The 16,618-nt window shown below is 42.4% G+C and overlaps 1 protein-coding gene across 2 annotated transcripts in view; it reads left to right on the top strand.

Moving 5' to 3' along the window:
• CHCHD3 (coiled-coil-helix-coiled-coil-helix domain containing 3) overlaps nucleotides 1-16,618 on the top strand; it is a 260,383-nt gene that overhangs the window by 98,435 nt on the left and 145,330 nt on the right. For both annotated transcript variants that reach the window (XM_039519888.1, XM_039519887.1), the window contains exon 4: nucleotides 224-368. In XM_039519888.1, the coding sequence (XP_039375822.1) occupies nucleotides 224-368 (145 nt within the window). The remainder of the gene's footprint in view (nucleotides 1-223; nucleotides 369-16,618) is intronic.

Here is a 16,618-nt window from a genome sequence, read left to right as displayed (position 1 = left end):
AATATGAATGCCAGAAGGTTTATATTTTGGATTAAATCTCAAAATTGCAATATATAAATCTCTGGTATTGATATTGGATATGCAGTGAGCTCTAAAAGCCAGTAAGAGTTTAAAATTGTCATAACTACTGTACTCTTTTGATGATGATAATAATGTGTTTGTCCATTCAAGCTATTTGACAATATATTTCCATTCTAAATTCTTTCACCATTTTTTCATGTAGATTGAAACAAGATCAAAAGTACATACGTGATGAAATTGGCAAAGTTCTGGAGCGGGAGCGGACTGCTTCAAATGAGCATTTGACTAGAGCCATTCTTAGAGAGAGAGCTGCGACAGAAGAGGAACGCCTGAAGACACAGCATTTTGTAAGTGCAATAAGTTTTTTATGTAAATTTGAAGGTTTAAAAACAAATGTCAATGTCCTAAAATTTTTATGCTTTTGACAAACTCTTTTGTAAAATGTAGGAAGTAGAATGTTTCTATCCTCCAGTAGTGTTTTTCCTCTTTAGCAAATACGGTTATTATCAGAAAATTTCTTCTTTTTGCCCTGTTAATATCACAGTCCTTAAAAGAGCAGCTGCTTTAAAACCATCATGTCTTTTTTTAATGTTACAAGGATGTCACTTTTTGGGAGAAAACTTTTATGTGGGGAGAGCATTCAAATAACTAAGATGCTAGCCTGATTCATTTTCAGTATTTAAGTGTTCAGAGATCTGGTTAGATTATGTGATACTAAATTACTGAATACTTTGTCACAACATTTATAGGTAAACGTGTATTAATAAGGGTACATTAACAGTGTTGTTGGTTAAAAATTGACCAATTTTAAGAATTTTCCAAAGACATAGATGCCGACTCCGTGGGTGCTCCGGGGCTGGATCATCCATTGGAAAAAAATGGTGGGTGCTCAGCACCCATTGGCAGCCCCCCCCATCAGCTCCTCCCCGTCTCCCAGGGCCTCCTGCCTGCTGGTGGCCCCACCAATGAGCTCCTCTCTCTCCCTCCCAGTGCCGCCTGCCTGCCACGATGAGCTGCTTTGTGGCGTGGAGGAGCAAGGGCGGGGCACACTGGGGGCAGCGCCTCTGGCAGAGCGGGGGTCAAGCAACCCAGGAAACTTGGAAGGATGGCACCTCTATCCTAAGATATAATTTTTTCTTTTTTTCCCCCTCCAACTTATTTATACTGGAGACCAAAATAGCATGTTTATATACGTGTGTGTGATATTTTCATGGTTATGCCCCAAACTTCAATACCAGTCTATTGAAAAAGTCTGTATTGAAGAACCGTATTTCATCAGAACTGATATATAAAACCTCTCTGATGACATCCAAGTTGTGAAATATAGCAGGCTGTTTTTCTCTGAAAATTGACACCTTAGATTGCTGTCCATTTCAAATGTATGGTGGATTTGTAGCTTCCCACATCAATCACTACAGTTGCCTTTATAGTTCTCAGGAAGAAGTCCTCATGCCAATTCTTTGAGGCTTGAAAGCACCATTTTACAAAAAAAAAAAAAAAAATTGAGTATAAGCAATGAACAAATGAGTGTTTGCCATCTGGAAAAATCTAAGGCTCTATCTTGCAAACGGTTATGCATTTGGTTAACTTCACTCATATGAGCATTCCCATTGAAATCAATGGGACTGCTCATGTGAGTAGAATAGGTACATGCATAATCTTCAAAAATAACCCTGGAGACTTTCCCTTTCTAAGAACTATAAAAAGATGGTCAGCACATAATTGAGAACCTTTAAAGTGCAGCTAAATACACACATTCATGTTCAACCCATGTAACACGCTTTGCCAGTTGGAGTAGATTGTCTGTGCAACCTTGCATAAACCAAGAGATTTTTGTTATCCTAGCTGAACAAAGCTTTGGAGGGTGTTTTGCATGAGCTTAACAGGCTTTTTGTTTTTCTTAACTTATTTGATTCTGTAATTCATTTATTCATCCTGTTCAGAGAGAGACATCACCCTTCCGACCTGCAAAAAACAAAACCAAACCTGATACCTGCATGTGGAAAAAGGCCTATTTTCTCTGAAAATTCTGAACACTGTGGCTTTTTCTTATTACAAATTTAAAAAACAGGTTTTTTGCAGAAAAGTCACTTTTCATTCTTAGGCAACCCCCATCACCATGCAGTATATGCACCTGAAGTGCAGGATTCATTAAACAGCAGTCCAGACATATAATAGAATACAGTGTAAGCAGTGCAATTCACACCCCATGCAGGCAGCAACATTACTGTTGGCTTTCAGCCTCAAATTCTTCCCTAGCCCTGCTCTCTGGCTGTGCATATTCAGCCTCCAGGACTTGAACCTCGGGCCAGCCAGGTTTCACTTAGCCTAGAATGCATCAGCCACATCTGCCTGGTGAAACAATCAAGAACTCATTGTTGATTAATTTTGTATTTACTGGCTGGAGGGCGAGGATTTGTTTCAAGCTGAGATGTAGCTTCAAGGGAAGATGCATGCATCATTTGTTAGGGAGGGAGGGAATGGAATAATGTAATGTTTAAAAATCCTATGCAATCTTTTTTCATGTGGACCTTCATTCAGAGAATCTCACTGCCTTATGGTGGTGAGGGCACCATTGCCTGGAATTTGGGATGGTCCTATGGCGTGTACAACACACGCCTTGCATGTAGAGGCAGCCTATCCAATTGGCTGTGGCACAGATTTTGTGCTTGGGAACGGAAGTCAGCTCTCTGAATTCTCTGCCAGAGGCTTGCTATGTGATTTGGGCAAGTCAGGTAACTTCTCTGCACCTTAACTTTTCAGTCTGTAAATTTTTGAAGCATGTTGAATGACATTTGCGTGAAAAGTGCTATGTTAGTGCTAAATGGTTGTTGTTACTGTTGTAATTCATTCGTTTACCTAAATACTGTCAGATGTCAACTTGGCCATTTTTCAAACTTTATTTAGAAACAAAGCAGCCATTGATCTGTTTTAGTTCCCTGATAATCTAATTAATCTATATAATATAACATAACAGTTAATCTAAATAAATGTAAACTTTCTAAATGTGTGGCTATGGGCAACCTGCTGCGTTCTCAGGTACCAAGTAATACTCACTGTCCTTTACATTTTTTGAAGGCCATTACTCTCTTTGTTTGCTGCTGGTCAGTTGACTCTCTTGGCTCCGTCTCTCACACCTCATATTTAAATGTTGGTATTATCATTCATCCAAATTAAATTAGAATCTCTTTGCAGCAGACACATAAATATGGCCCCTGCCTTAAAGTCACATGAAAACCTCTGACACTATGCAAGTAGTTTAACTCTAACCTTTTTCATCTTTTCTTTAACTTGATCTGGAGTGTAAGATCCATGGGACAAGTCTTTTCATGTTATTATTTGTAAATCATTGCACATGCCTATGGTGCTATAAAAAATGAATGTCCATTACTGATCCTTAATTGTTTTAATAGTGTAAAGAAAACATAAATGTTATGCTTATAATAGAGGAAATCAAGTTCTTTCCCCAGCATTTTCAACCATTTTGGTTGAGACCCCTTCTCATAAGATTACTAACATCTTTTCCTCACAGATTGCGGGAATAACTAGGGGGTTCATCTGTACCCCAAATATAGTTTCAATAGTTCATTGTCTTACTCCTAACAGGATAATTCCTGCAGTTTTTGTTGTTCCCTCCAGCTCCCGCCCAATCTATTAGCATTTTACTCAGATTGTAAATGGGTGTTCATTGTGAGGGATACAGTACTCAATTTGCATATGACCAAGCAGAGTGAGATAAGCACTTGTCTGCCCCTACCTAGCCAGGAGTATGTGGATTACCTTTTGGTGACCTGTCATAACTCACAGAGCAAGAGACAATAATTGTGTGTGTGTGTGTGTGTGTGTATATATAACTCTTCCCATATTTTCTATACAAACATCTCACAATGATTATGATGATCAGTGTGACATAGGCTTTCATTAGCGACCTTATGCAACATTGTTTTGGTGAATCCAAGGAATCCTTGTATCTCTATATACTCCTTGCCATCTGGTGGTTGGCATTGAAGAGGTCCTTGTATCACGATGTTAAATAATTTATCCATTGTTAAATGATAATACTTCTGCTGTTTATACTTCCACAGAAAAGGGATTTCTGAGTGCTGTGTCTGTAATTTTTGGTCAGTTAACCTCTCTCCTCAGCTGTTTTAATATTCTGTATTGTGGTAGCACCCAAAGCCCCCCTCTTCCCCAGTGATAGGGATCAGTTGTACTAGGTACTATACAATCACATGGGAAAACATGTCTGTACAAAGTGCAAGCTGGTCTCATATTGGAAGAGAAGGTTCAAGGACTGGAGAAACAAGTATCAACCCTGCGTTGCATAAGCGAAAATGAAGATTTCCTGGATAGACGAAAGGATATGCTTCTGCGGGCACAACATTCTGAAGAATCAGAGCAGGCTGCACAGCGGGGACAGAAGGACGGTGAAGAAAATTGGCAGCATGTGACCTCCAGAAGAAGAAAGGGGAGTGTCCATGTACCAGCAATGCAGATTCAGGTGAGCAACCATTTTCATGTTCTCTCCACAGGTACTAATGCGAAGAGTGGACTAGATGATACATCTGAGGGAAGGGAGCAGAAGGAGACTCCACCGATTGGAAGGGATGAGATGCATTGTCCTAGAGATGGGTGTTCCATGACCACCATTCCCAAGAGAAGGACTCTCTCGTAAGGGGGACCGTGTCATCTATCTGCCATCCCGACTGGGAAAGCCGAGAAGTGTGCTGCTTGCCAGGAGCTAGGATTCACCATGTGACAGAGAGACTGCCAAGACTCATCAAGCCCTCGGATCGCTATCCCTTCCTGCTTCTCCACGTGGGCACCAATGATACTACCAAGAATGACCTTGAGCGGATCACTGCAGACTGTGGCTCTGAGAAGAAGGATAAAGGAGTCTGAGATGCAAATAGTGTTCTCATCCATCCTCCCTGTAGAAGGAAAAGGCCCAGGTAGAGACCGTCGAATCGTGGAAGTCAAAGAATGGCTGCACATGTGGTGTCAGAGAGGCTTTGGATTCTTTGACCATCAGATGGTGTTCCAAGAAGAAGGATTGCTAGGCAGAGACAGGCTCCACCTAACGAAGAGAGGGAAGAGCATCTTCGCAAGCAGGCTGGCTAACCTAGTGAGGAGGGCTTTAAACTAGGTTCACTGGTGGAAGGAGACCAAAGCCCTGAAGTAAGTGGGGAAGTAGGATACCAGGAGGAAGCACAAGCAGGAGAGTGCAAGAGGGGAGGACTCCTGCCTCATAGTGAGAACTCACTGATTGTCCTGCTTTATCTTAAGTGCCTATACACAAATGCAAGAAGCCTGGGAAGCAAGCAGGGAGAACTGGAAGACCTGACACAGTCAAGGAATTATGATGTGATTGGAATAACAGAGACCTGGAGGGATAAATCACTGTCTGGGGGAGGGATAGCTCGGTGGTTTGAGTATTGGCCTGCTAAACTCAGGGTTGTGAGTTCAGTCCTTGAGGGGGCCATTTAGGGATCTGGGGCAAAAATCTGTCTGGGGATTGGTCCTGCTTTGAGCAGGGGGTTGGACTAGATGACCTTCTGAGGTCCCTTTCAACCCTGATATTCTATTTGGCATTGGTGAGGCCTCATCTGGAGTACTGTGTCCAGTTTTGGGCTCCACACTACAAGAAAGATGTGGAAAAATTGGAAAGAGTCCAGCGGAGGGCAACAAAAATGATTAGGGGGCTGGAGCACATGACTTATGAGGAGAGGCTGAGGGAACTGAGATTGTTTAGTCTGCAGAAGAGAAGAATGAGGGAGGATTTGATAGCTGCTTTCAACTACTTGAAGAGGGGTTCCAAAGAGGATGGATCTGGACTGTTCTCAGTGGTACCAGATGACAGAACAAGGAGCAATGGTCTCAAGTTGCAGTGGGGGAGATTTAGGTTGGATATTAGGAAAAACTTTTTCACTGGGATGAAATGGGTTACCTAGGGAGGTGGTGGTGGAATCTCCTTCCTTAGGTTTTTAAGGTCAGGTTTGACAAAGCCCTTGCTGGGATGATTTAGTTGGGGATTGGTCCTGCTTTGTGCAGGGGGTTGGACTAGATGACTTCCCAAGGTCTCTTCCAACCCCGATATTCTGTGATTCTGTGATCACTGAAATCCTGAGTCTTTAGAAGGCCCTGGTGCTTCTTTGGTTCTGATGTGTTACTACTGAAGTAGTTCTTCCTTAGTACCTTCCCAGTCCATATGACTAGGGTCCTACCAAATTAATGGCTGTGAAATACACATCATGGACTGTGAAATCAGATCTCCCCTGTAAAATCTAGCTATTGGAGGGGCAGAGCAGGGGGCCCCCAGCTTGGAGCTCCTACTGTTCACTGGGCTCCAGCTGCTAGTCCACTGGGCTGGGAAGGAATGGCACTTCCTCTTCCCTTCCACAGCTGCTCTCGCGGGGAGCACAGACCCACCTCCGGGTACCTCCCCCAGCTGCAGGAAGTTCCGTGGCTACTGCCAGCTCTGAAGGCTCCCAGCAGCACGGGTGAAATCAGATCCACCTCCACCTCCTGAAATCTGGCTCAGGGAAGCTCCGTGGCTGTTGCCTTCAGAGCACTGAAGGCAGTACAGAAGTGAAGGTGGCAATCCTGGGACAACCCCTTTTTGGGTCAGGACCCCCGTAGTTTCAACAGTGTGAAATTTTAAATGTAAGCATCTGAAAACATGAAATTGACCAATTTTAAAACCCTCTGACTGTGAAATTTGTCAAAATGGACTGTGAATTTGGTAGGGCCCTACATATGATTGGGAGAGGCCTTAACTATGTAACCCCTGCTTGCCGGGAGTGGTGCTCTGTTCCCCTCATATGGTGGCTAAGCCAGCTAGAGATTGATGAGCCTAGTACAACCTTGGCTAAGAGACGTGTCTTTTAGCTTGTACAGAAGAAGCTCATGTGTTTAGCTTCAGAGGTCCCAAGTTTGATCCCCGCTGCTGACACCCCTGTGTGGGTCGGCATTACAGATGCATGAGGCAAAGATAACTCTTCTGTGTAGAAGGCTGGATCTTCTGTGTCCAATGGGGAAGGTCCTGGCTGGGTTGCTCCATGCTGCTCCTCACTAACTGCCTGGCAGCTGCTGCTACTGCTTCAGTGAAAGTTTCTCTTGCCCTTCCTCCAATCCATGCGGTGACGGTACTTACCTACCTCACAGGATTTGATTAATCTTGTTCACGTTTGAAAAGTGCTGTGCAAGTGCTAAATCTAGTTGCTGTAGATCCCTTTGGCAGTTTCTTCCAAACTCCAGTGGTCTGCATTAAAAGCCATTCATGCCTAGTCTAAACCTCTCTTTCCTTAGTGCAGTATTGCAAATGTTCAAAAGTCATGAATCAGGTTCACCAAAAATCATGAGATTATGTAAAAATAATAGTTTTGGTTTTCTTTTTAATAACCTTCTGCTTTTTGAACCTTTAGGGTGCATTAGGGTCACATTTTGAAGTTTTCTCCACAGCCCCCAGGGCTAGAAACCTCCTTTTTCTTTAAGAATGAAGGCTGAAATCATCACATATCCTCTTGACTTCAGGAGCTTGCACTTAAAGTCAAACAATAATTATCATGAGGCTCATGACAAAATTGTGAAAGTTGGCAACACTGCTTAGTGTGCAGCTGTGACCCTTAGTAATACCCACATCTAGGATCTGTGTGACCCTTAGTCATACCCACATCTGTACCAATTCAGCTGTGCCTGCTGTAAGGTCTCCTTTGTAGCCACTCTATGCTGATGGTAGAGAGCTCTCCCACTGGCATAATTAAACCACCTCCAATGAGAAGCGGTAACTATGTTGTCAGGAGACAGTCTCCCGCTGACATAGCGCTGTCCACACAGACACTTATGTCAGTATAATTTATGTCGGCCAGGGGTGTGTGTTTTCACACCCCTGACTGACAAAAGGTTTACTGCCGAAAGTGCTAACGTAGCCTCACTGTGTGACAATTGTGTTGGGATTGTTTTCACCAATGTGTAAAATAAATTGCCTGTATCAGAATCATACTAAGGAAGGGCCTGCATTAGTCTGAAGGGTGTACTTACTGTGGTGATAGGTTTGTAAGGATATATAATTAATTCTGTATTATTTGTTTTATGGTCTTCCTCTCTGGAGATCTAAATACTGAACAAAATGAAGGATAAAACGTCCAAAAACAGTTTTCTGTCATACCCTCCTGTTTGTCATTCCCTTGTCCGTTCCCCATGGGTGGTGTTCCCGAGGAAAGACTTAATTATCTATCTTTGATTTTAATCTCAACAAACTTAATTTTGGCATTGGTGTTGTTTTTCCTGGCAAGTGCTTCTGTAGCTGAGGTCCCAGTGTAGTGGTTTGGGATGCTCTGAGAATTTTAAATTAGTGTTCTTAGTGGCAGACCTCTCATCCTATGAAAACTTTTATTTTTGGAAGCCTGTGTTTTAAAAACTTTTTCTTCATCTCAAAATTGTGTGCAGACCAAATGGGCTTCCTCTTGTTGTGGCATTTTACATGTGGTAACTTTGCCATAAATAGCTTATTGACATTCCATCACTCGAATCATGAGTGTCAGGGTGAGATAGGGAGAGCATGGAGGAAAAAAATCTATAGATAACCAAAGTGCATATTTCCATTTCCTTATAATGACCTGGCATTTACTGTAACATATTTGCTTCACTACCTAGACTGAAATGAGCTGTCATTAAGACCTTACATGTTGGAAAACAGTTTTACTCTGCTGCCAGTGACATTATAGTCTCATTTCATGTTGAAGAGTAGAGGAAATATTCTTCTGTCCATTTGCTTTAACCATAACATTAAAAGTTGATTATCATTATCATTATGGATCTCCATCCACACTTTTACATATTTTAAAAGTTGCCATTATGTATTATCCCAATATTAAAATGAGACCAAGTGTTACTTAATTAAATCTTTGTTTAAATTTTATAAATGTTTTTATTCTAAAAAGTCTAATTTTTTTCCTCTTTATTTTAAAAAAATCTATGACAGAAAACATCCTTCTATTAAAAGTAATATTTTTTGCCATTTAAGTGAGTGCACTAATCAGTTAATTGGATATTTTTGCCCAGCAAAATCACATGTGAGATATATAATGCTTCCCTTTTTATTCTAAACAGTGAAATCAATAGACCAAATACTTCACTTGATTTACCATCACTGAGATTGGTGGAGTTACATTAGGAATGAATTTGACCCATTTGTCACAAATGAATATGTTTTATTCAAAGAGAATGTCTTCCTCTCGTGTGGCTTGACTATTCAGATGTTCTCCCCTTCATCCTTGGGTGATTGCTCCAAGTCACTTTATATACTTTCTATGCAATGACCTTTTGCTTTAGTGTCCTATTTTACCTGGCCTCAATTTGTTAGCTTTACTAAGAGGAGGTTCCCTGTTTTCCATGAAGTTATTTTCTGACTGTTCTTGCTCTTTCCTAACAGTCCTATACTAACCATATTTGAGTGATGATGTCACTAGAAAATACCTGAGGGCAGATATACCCCGTGAGGTAAGGAGGTGTCCTCGAGAGAACCGAAGTCTATTTACAAATGAGTATTTATTACATACCTCATTTATCCCATTCATCATTTTAATAGAAAAATGTGTCGTTTTAGATGATTCTGAAATAATTTGAAGTAAGCTACATAGCCCAAAGCAGAATGTGATTACTTATTGTAGACAGGGCAAAGCTATTTTTTTTTTTTTTAAATATGATCAGTGACAATTTATGATTACTTACAACATAGTAGAAGTAAAGTTTCTTAGCTGTGTTCAGAGTGGAAAATTAGATAGTTTGGAAACAATATGGGGCAATATTAGTTACAGTGATTTTGTGTGGTCACCCAGCACCTTTGTGATAGCTGTTCTGTTTAGGGTCTCTGTCCAGTGGCTTGGTGGGGAACATTCACCATAACTCTCTGTTACTGTTACTCAAGTGTCCCATTCCCATTTGTGACCACAGTTTTAATGGTTGTCAGCATATACCATGAAGAATCATAGAATATAATATTAGGGTTGGAAGGGACCTCAGAAGGTCATCTAGTCCAGCCCCGTGCTCAAAGCAGGGTCAATCCCCATTAGTTCCCTAGATGGCCCCCTCAAGGATTGAACTCACAACCCTGGGTTTAGCAAGCCAATGCTCAAACCACTGAGCTATCCCTCCCTCCCCCGAGCACCTCCAAAAGGAGAGAGGATTTGTCAAAAAAGACATGTTCATTTTTTTTATGGAAGACATGGTATTCATATGTGCACTATTACCAGTGCAGCATTATTCTCATAACCAAGAATATCTCCTAGTAAGACTATCACAACATGCTGTGTATGGGGTGGAGTGCACATTTTGTTTGTTTGTTTGTTTTTTAAGAAGAGACTGACAGATTGCCTGGGAAAAGTGGGAAGTCTGGAATGAGTGCTGAAGATGTGGTAAATTCCTTTGGCTAGTCACAGGAGAGGATGTGAAGTGTTGAGGGTTCCAGAGGAGAAGGTTCTGCTATGGGTAATTATCATGGCATGGCTTTCAAATGAGAGAGGGCTGTCATGAAGCTGGAACCATATTACTTGCTGCTTCTAAAAGGAAGCATCTCAAATGTTTTACTAGGAGTACCATTTGGAGGCGGTACTAATGACTCATTCCCAAACATACTGCACACTACTGTATATAGTAATAACGTTCTCCCTTCTAAAATTGCCAAGCTTTGTGGTTTTAAAAAATCCTTTCACCTTGGATAATGAAAGATTTTGAGGAAAATAATCAGCTCTCTTAGAGTTTAAGGACCTTTCACTTAGCAGTGCTCTCAACAAACAGATAACTATAAGATGAGCATGTATCTCATGCCATATCCATCTAAAAAACCAAAATACACTAGAAAACTTACTGGTATCACTTCTCTAAGGATACCTTTCCTCCAGGATTTTCACTCCTAGCTTTTTGCTTATTCAGCATGAAAGCAACAGTTGGAGTACACTGTGGAATCAAAAACGAGAATCCTGTTTACCTGCAGGATCAGAACTACAGGTGAATATTTTTCCCTTTTATATCATTAACTCCTTCCTCGCGTTCAGTCTGTATCCTCATATTACCCCTTCTTCCTTGACAAAATTTTAAAGATCAAAACTCTTCTGTTACTCAGTTGCTGCTACTCTGCAATTACTACTTGTCTAGAGCCTCATCCTCCATTTTGATTACTGTAACCCACTTCCTCACTGGCTTCCATGATACCCACATAACCCCTCTGCAGTGCGTACAAAAATGCAGTTACTAGGGTCATGCATTCTTTGTTTGTCTATCTAACCATGTGATCCTTCTCCCTTTGAATCCCTCTTCTGTCTCCCCCTTCTCTACGCCATCAAGTTCAAGCTTCAATCTGTCATCATTAGGGCCCTGCCAAATTCACGGTCCATTTTGGTCAGTCTCACAGTCATGAGGGTTTTAAAAATTGTTAATTTTATGATTTCAGGTATTTAAATCTGAATTTTCACGGTGTTATAATTGTAGGGGTCCTGACCCAAAAAGGATTTGGGGGCTTGGGGAGGGTGTTGCAAGGTTATTGTAGGGGGGTTGTGCTACCCTTACTTCTGCGCCGCTGCTGGCGGTGGCGCTGCCTTCAGAGCTGGGCAGCTATAGAGCAGCGGCTGCTGACCGGGAGCCTAGCTCTGAAAGAAGAGCAGCTGCCAGCACCAGCACAGAAGTAAGGATGGCATGGTATGGTATGGCCACCCTTACTTCTGTGCTGCTGCCCACAATGCTGGGCCCTCGGTCAGCAGCCGCCACTTTCTGGCCACCCAGCTCTGAAGGCAGCAGCGTAGAAGAAACGGTGGTATGGTATGGTATTGCCACCCTTACTTCTGTGCTGCTGCTGTCAGAGCTGGGTGCCCAGCCAACAGCTGTTCTTCTCCAGCTGCCCAGCTCTGAAGGCACTGCAGAAGTAAGGGTGGCAATACTGCAACACCCTCCCCCCCCACCAAATAACCTTGCAACACACACACACACACACACACACACACACACACACACACACACACACACACACTCTCTCTCTCTCTCTCTCTCTCTCTCTCTCTCTCTCTCTCTCTCTCTCTCCAACTCCCTTTTGGGTCAGGGCCCCCAGTTTGAGAAATGCTGGTTTCTCTTGTGAAATCTGTATGGTATAGGATAAAAGCACACAAAAGACTAGATTTCTTGGGGGAGACCAGATTTCATAGTCCATGACACATTTTTCATGGTTGTGAATTTAGCAGGGCCCTAGTCATTGCCTTCCACTCTTTACAGAATTCCTCCTACTTCCTCCCCACTTACCCAGACTTGTGTCTTCATATGTTCCCCTGCACTCCATTTGTCTGTTTCATAGAATTATAGAAGATTAGGGTTGGAAGAGACCTCAGGAGGTCATCTAGTCCAACCCCCTGCTCAAAGCAGGACCAATCCCCAACTAAATCATCCCAGCCAGGGCTTTGTCAAGCCAGGCCTTAAAAACCTCTAAGGATGGAGATTCCACCACCTCCCTAGGTAACCCTCACCACCCTCCTAGTGAAATAGTGTTTCCTAATATCCAACCTAAACCTCCTCCACTGCAACTTGAGACCATTGCTCCTTGTTCTGTCATCTACCATCACTGAGAACAGCCTAGATCCATCCTCTTTGGAACCCCACTTCAAGTAGTTGAAAGCTGCTATTAAATCCCCCCTCATTCTTCTCTTCTGCAGACTAAACAATCCCAGTTCCCTCAGCCTCTCCTCGTAAGTCACGTGCCCCAGCCCCCTAATCATTTTTGTTGCCCTCCACTGGACTCTCTCCAGTTTGTCCATATCCTTTCTAAAGTGGGGGGCCCAAAACTGGGTGCAGTACTCCAGATGTGGCCTCATCAATGCTGAATAGAGGGGAATGATCACTTCCCTCAATCTACTCACAATGCTCCTACTAATGCAGCCCAGTATGCCGTTAGCCTTCTTGGCAACAAGGGCACACTGCTGACTCATATCCAGCTTCTCTTCCACTGTAATCCCTGGTCCTTTTTTGCAGAACTGCTGCTTAGCCAGTTGGTCTCCAGCCTGTAGTGGTGCATGGGATTCTTCCTTCCTAAGTGCAGGACTCAGCACTTGTCCTTGTTGAACCTCATCAGATTTCTTTTGTCCCAATTCTCCAATTTGTCTAGGTCACTCTGGACCCTATCCCTACCCTCCATCGTATCTACCTCTCCCCCCAGCTTAGTGTCATCTTGCTGAGGGTGCAATCTATCCCATCATCCAGATAATTAATAAAGATGTTGAACAAAACCAGCCCCAGGACCAACTCCTGGGGCACTCCGCTTGATACCGGCTGCCAACTAGACATCGGGCCGTTGATCACCACCCATTGATCCCGACAACCTAACTAGCTTTCTATCCACCTTATAGTCCATTCATCCAATCCATACTTTTTTAACTTGTTGGCAAGAATACTGTGGGAGACCGTGCTGAAGCTGTGCTGAAGTCTAGATACATCACATCCACTGCATTCCCCATATCCACAAAGCCAGTTATCATCATCATAGAAGGCAGTCATGTTGGTCAGGCATGACTTGCCCTTGGTGAATCCATGTTGACTGTTCGATCTGTAGTTCCCCAGGTTCTCCTTCTTCCCTTTTTAAAGGCTGGTCACTAGATTTGCCTTTTTCCAATTGTCCGGGACCTCCCCCGATCATCACAAGTTTTCAAAGATAATGGCCAATGGCTCTGCGATCACATCAACCAATTTCCTCAGCACCCTCGGATGCATTAGATCTGGATCCATGGATTTGTGCATGTCCAGCTTTTCTCAATAGTCCGTAACCTGTTCTTTCACCACTGAGGGCTGCTCACCTCCTCCCCATATTGTGTTGCCCAGGACAGCAGTGTGGGAGCTGACCTTGTCTGTGAAGACTGAGGTAAAAAAAAATAAGCATTGAATACTACATCTTTTTCCACATCGTCACTAGGTTGCCTCCCCCATTCGTTAAGGATCTCACATTTTCCCTAACCTTTTTCTTGTTGCTAACATACCTGTAGAAACCCTTCTTGTTACCCTTCACATCCCTTGCTAGCTGCAACTCCAGTTGTGTTTTGGTGTTCCTGATTACACCCCTGCATGCTCGAGCAATATTTCTTCCACAGCAGTTTCCGTACTGTTCCAATATATAGAATGTCCTTTGGACTGGTCCACAATGTCCCTCCTCATCCCATTTAAATACCTCCTGTAGCCCCACTTGTGCTGTGGCATTTACAAGAAAAGAACTAACAGTCACCTAATTTTTTTGAAAATAACAAGCTCCATCATATTAGTGCTAATCTTCATTTGAATAAGACCAATCTTATTGGTGTTGCCCCTGTCGTTCCTGGTATGCGCTGTCTCTTCCCCTCATCTGAAACATCTCCCTTCTGTGCTGCGTACCCCTAATATTGCCTCATGTCATATTATTTAAGATTTTGGGTTAGGGAGCATGTATTTTTATCTGCTCTGTGGGCATCTAGCACATTCTTCAGTGATGTCAAAAGAATAAGCAAAACTTTGCTCCCCCTAGAAATAGGTCATCAATGGGTAAATGGTGATCAGCAATTTCTTTCTCATGAGCTTGTGTCCAGGAGTTGAATATTCCTGCCCATACATTTAATAGCAAATGATTTTCTTACCTGGGCATGGCATGTGTCAGTGCCTTGAAGAAATGTTTAAAACACATGTATGTGTAAAATGACATTATTAACAGTGGTAGGTAATTTATTTTTCCTGAGAAAGTTAAATAGTAAAGATAATTTAAAATGGCCTGTAGATGAGGCTACATTTCCTGCTGCAGGTTGTAATCCCGCTATGGTTTGTCATTTGAGCTGTTTACTAGTTAAATGGTTGTTTTATTTCAACTCTGAAACCCTCCCTTAGGGTGCTTTTGAAATACGAGTGAGCTGCTTCCCTTACTTATCCTCATTTTGTCAACTACAACATTCATTCAGGCAATGAAATATTCTTCTGTACGAAGCAATAAAAATAATTTTCTTTTTTTCAGTTTGTGTATTTTGTGCATTTAACAGCACTTTGTGTATAGTTGGTTTAATTGTTTGCCCTGCATAGTATTTTCCTGTGTTTGTTGCTTTTTGAAAAATCCACAGATAGGCAAAGAAAATAAATAGTGAAATGGAGTTATAAAATCACCATATTTGTCAGGTGTCTTGGGGGGCAGGTGTAGGACCTAAAAAAAATTCATCATCATTATTTAAAAATTGTTTGGATCTTGAGTTGACTCTTGTCAGGGTTCCCTCCTCACTCTGAACTCCTCTAGGGTACAGACATGGGGACCTGCATGAAAGACCCCCTGAGCTTATTCCTACCATCTTAGGTTAAAAACTCCCCAAGGCACAAATCCTTTCTTGTACCTTTGATTAGGTAACGCTGCCACCACCAAGTGATTTAAACAAACATTTAGGCTTTGGCTACACCTGCATTTCAAAGCGCTGCCGCGGCAGCGCTTTGAAGCGCTAAGTGTAGTCAAAGCGCCAGCGCTGGGAGAAAACTCTCCCAGCGCTGTCCGTACTCCACCTCCCTGTGGGGAATAACGGACAGCGCTGGGAGCACGGCTCCCAGCGCTGGGGCTTTGACTACACTGGCGCTTTGCAGCGCCGCAATTTGCAGTGCTGCAGAGGGTGTGTTTTCACACCCTGCTGCAGCGCTGCAAATTTGTAAGTGTAGCCAAGCCCTTAGGGTGGGCCACTTGGAGCCCTACCTTCCCCAAATATTCCCCCAAGCCTCTACACCCCTTTTCCTGGGCAGGCTTGAGAATATATCCTCACCAGTTGGTACAGGTGAACACAAACCTAAACCCTTGGATCTTAAAACAATGAAAAATCAATCAGGTTCTTAAAAAAATAATTTTAATTAAAGAAAAAAGGTGAAAGGAGTACCTCTGTAAAATTAGGATGGAAGATAATCTCATGGGCAATCAGATTCAAAACACAGAGGGTTTCCCTCTGGGCAAAACTTTAAAGTTACAGAAAGAAAACCAGGAATACCCTCCCTCTCAGCACAGAGAAAATTCACAAGCCAAAATAAAAGTAAATCTAACGCATTTCCTTGCGAAATACTTACTAACTCTATAGGAGTTGGATTGCTTGCTTCTTTGATCTTGCTCAGGGAACAGACACACAAAAGCCTCCTCTCTCTCCTTCCCTCCCCGTCCCCGCCCCCCGATTTGAAAGTATCTTGTCCCCTTATTGGGCCTTTGTGTCAGGTGCCAGCCAAGTACTTGAGCTTCTTAACCCTTTACAGGTAAAAGAGGAATTAACCCTTTACAGGGTAAAGAGGGATTGTATGCTACTCGTAGCTGTATGTTTATGACAATTCTGCTTTTACCCCAAGCAACGTTTAAAGAGAGTTTGGCTTCTATTCTTAATTTTTCAATAGTAGTTAGGCCCAAGATAATATGAGATAAAATTAAGCAAGGTTTTATCCCAGCATTCAGCTCATGTAGCCTTTAACAAACTTTGCTATTCCACCCATTTATTATTTCTGTTGAATTCAGATGGAGTTAATTTTTAATTCAAAGCTTAATACTCTCTTTTTGCTTCCTTCATATATGAACTGATTTGTTCTTGCTGGTACTTTT

The sequence above is a fragment of the Mauremys reevesii genome, linkage group 1, assembly GCF_016161935.1.
Source record: "Mauremys reevesii isolate NIE-2019 linkage group 1, ASM1616193v1, whole genome shotgun sequence".
NCBI lineage: Eukaryota > Metazoa > Chordata > Testudines > Geoemydidae > Mauremys > Mauremys reevesii.
Note: the sequence above shows the minus strand (reverse complement) of the source record. Positions and strands in the feature narration are given on the sequence as shown.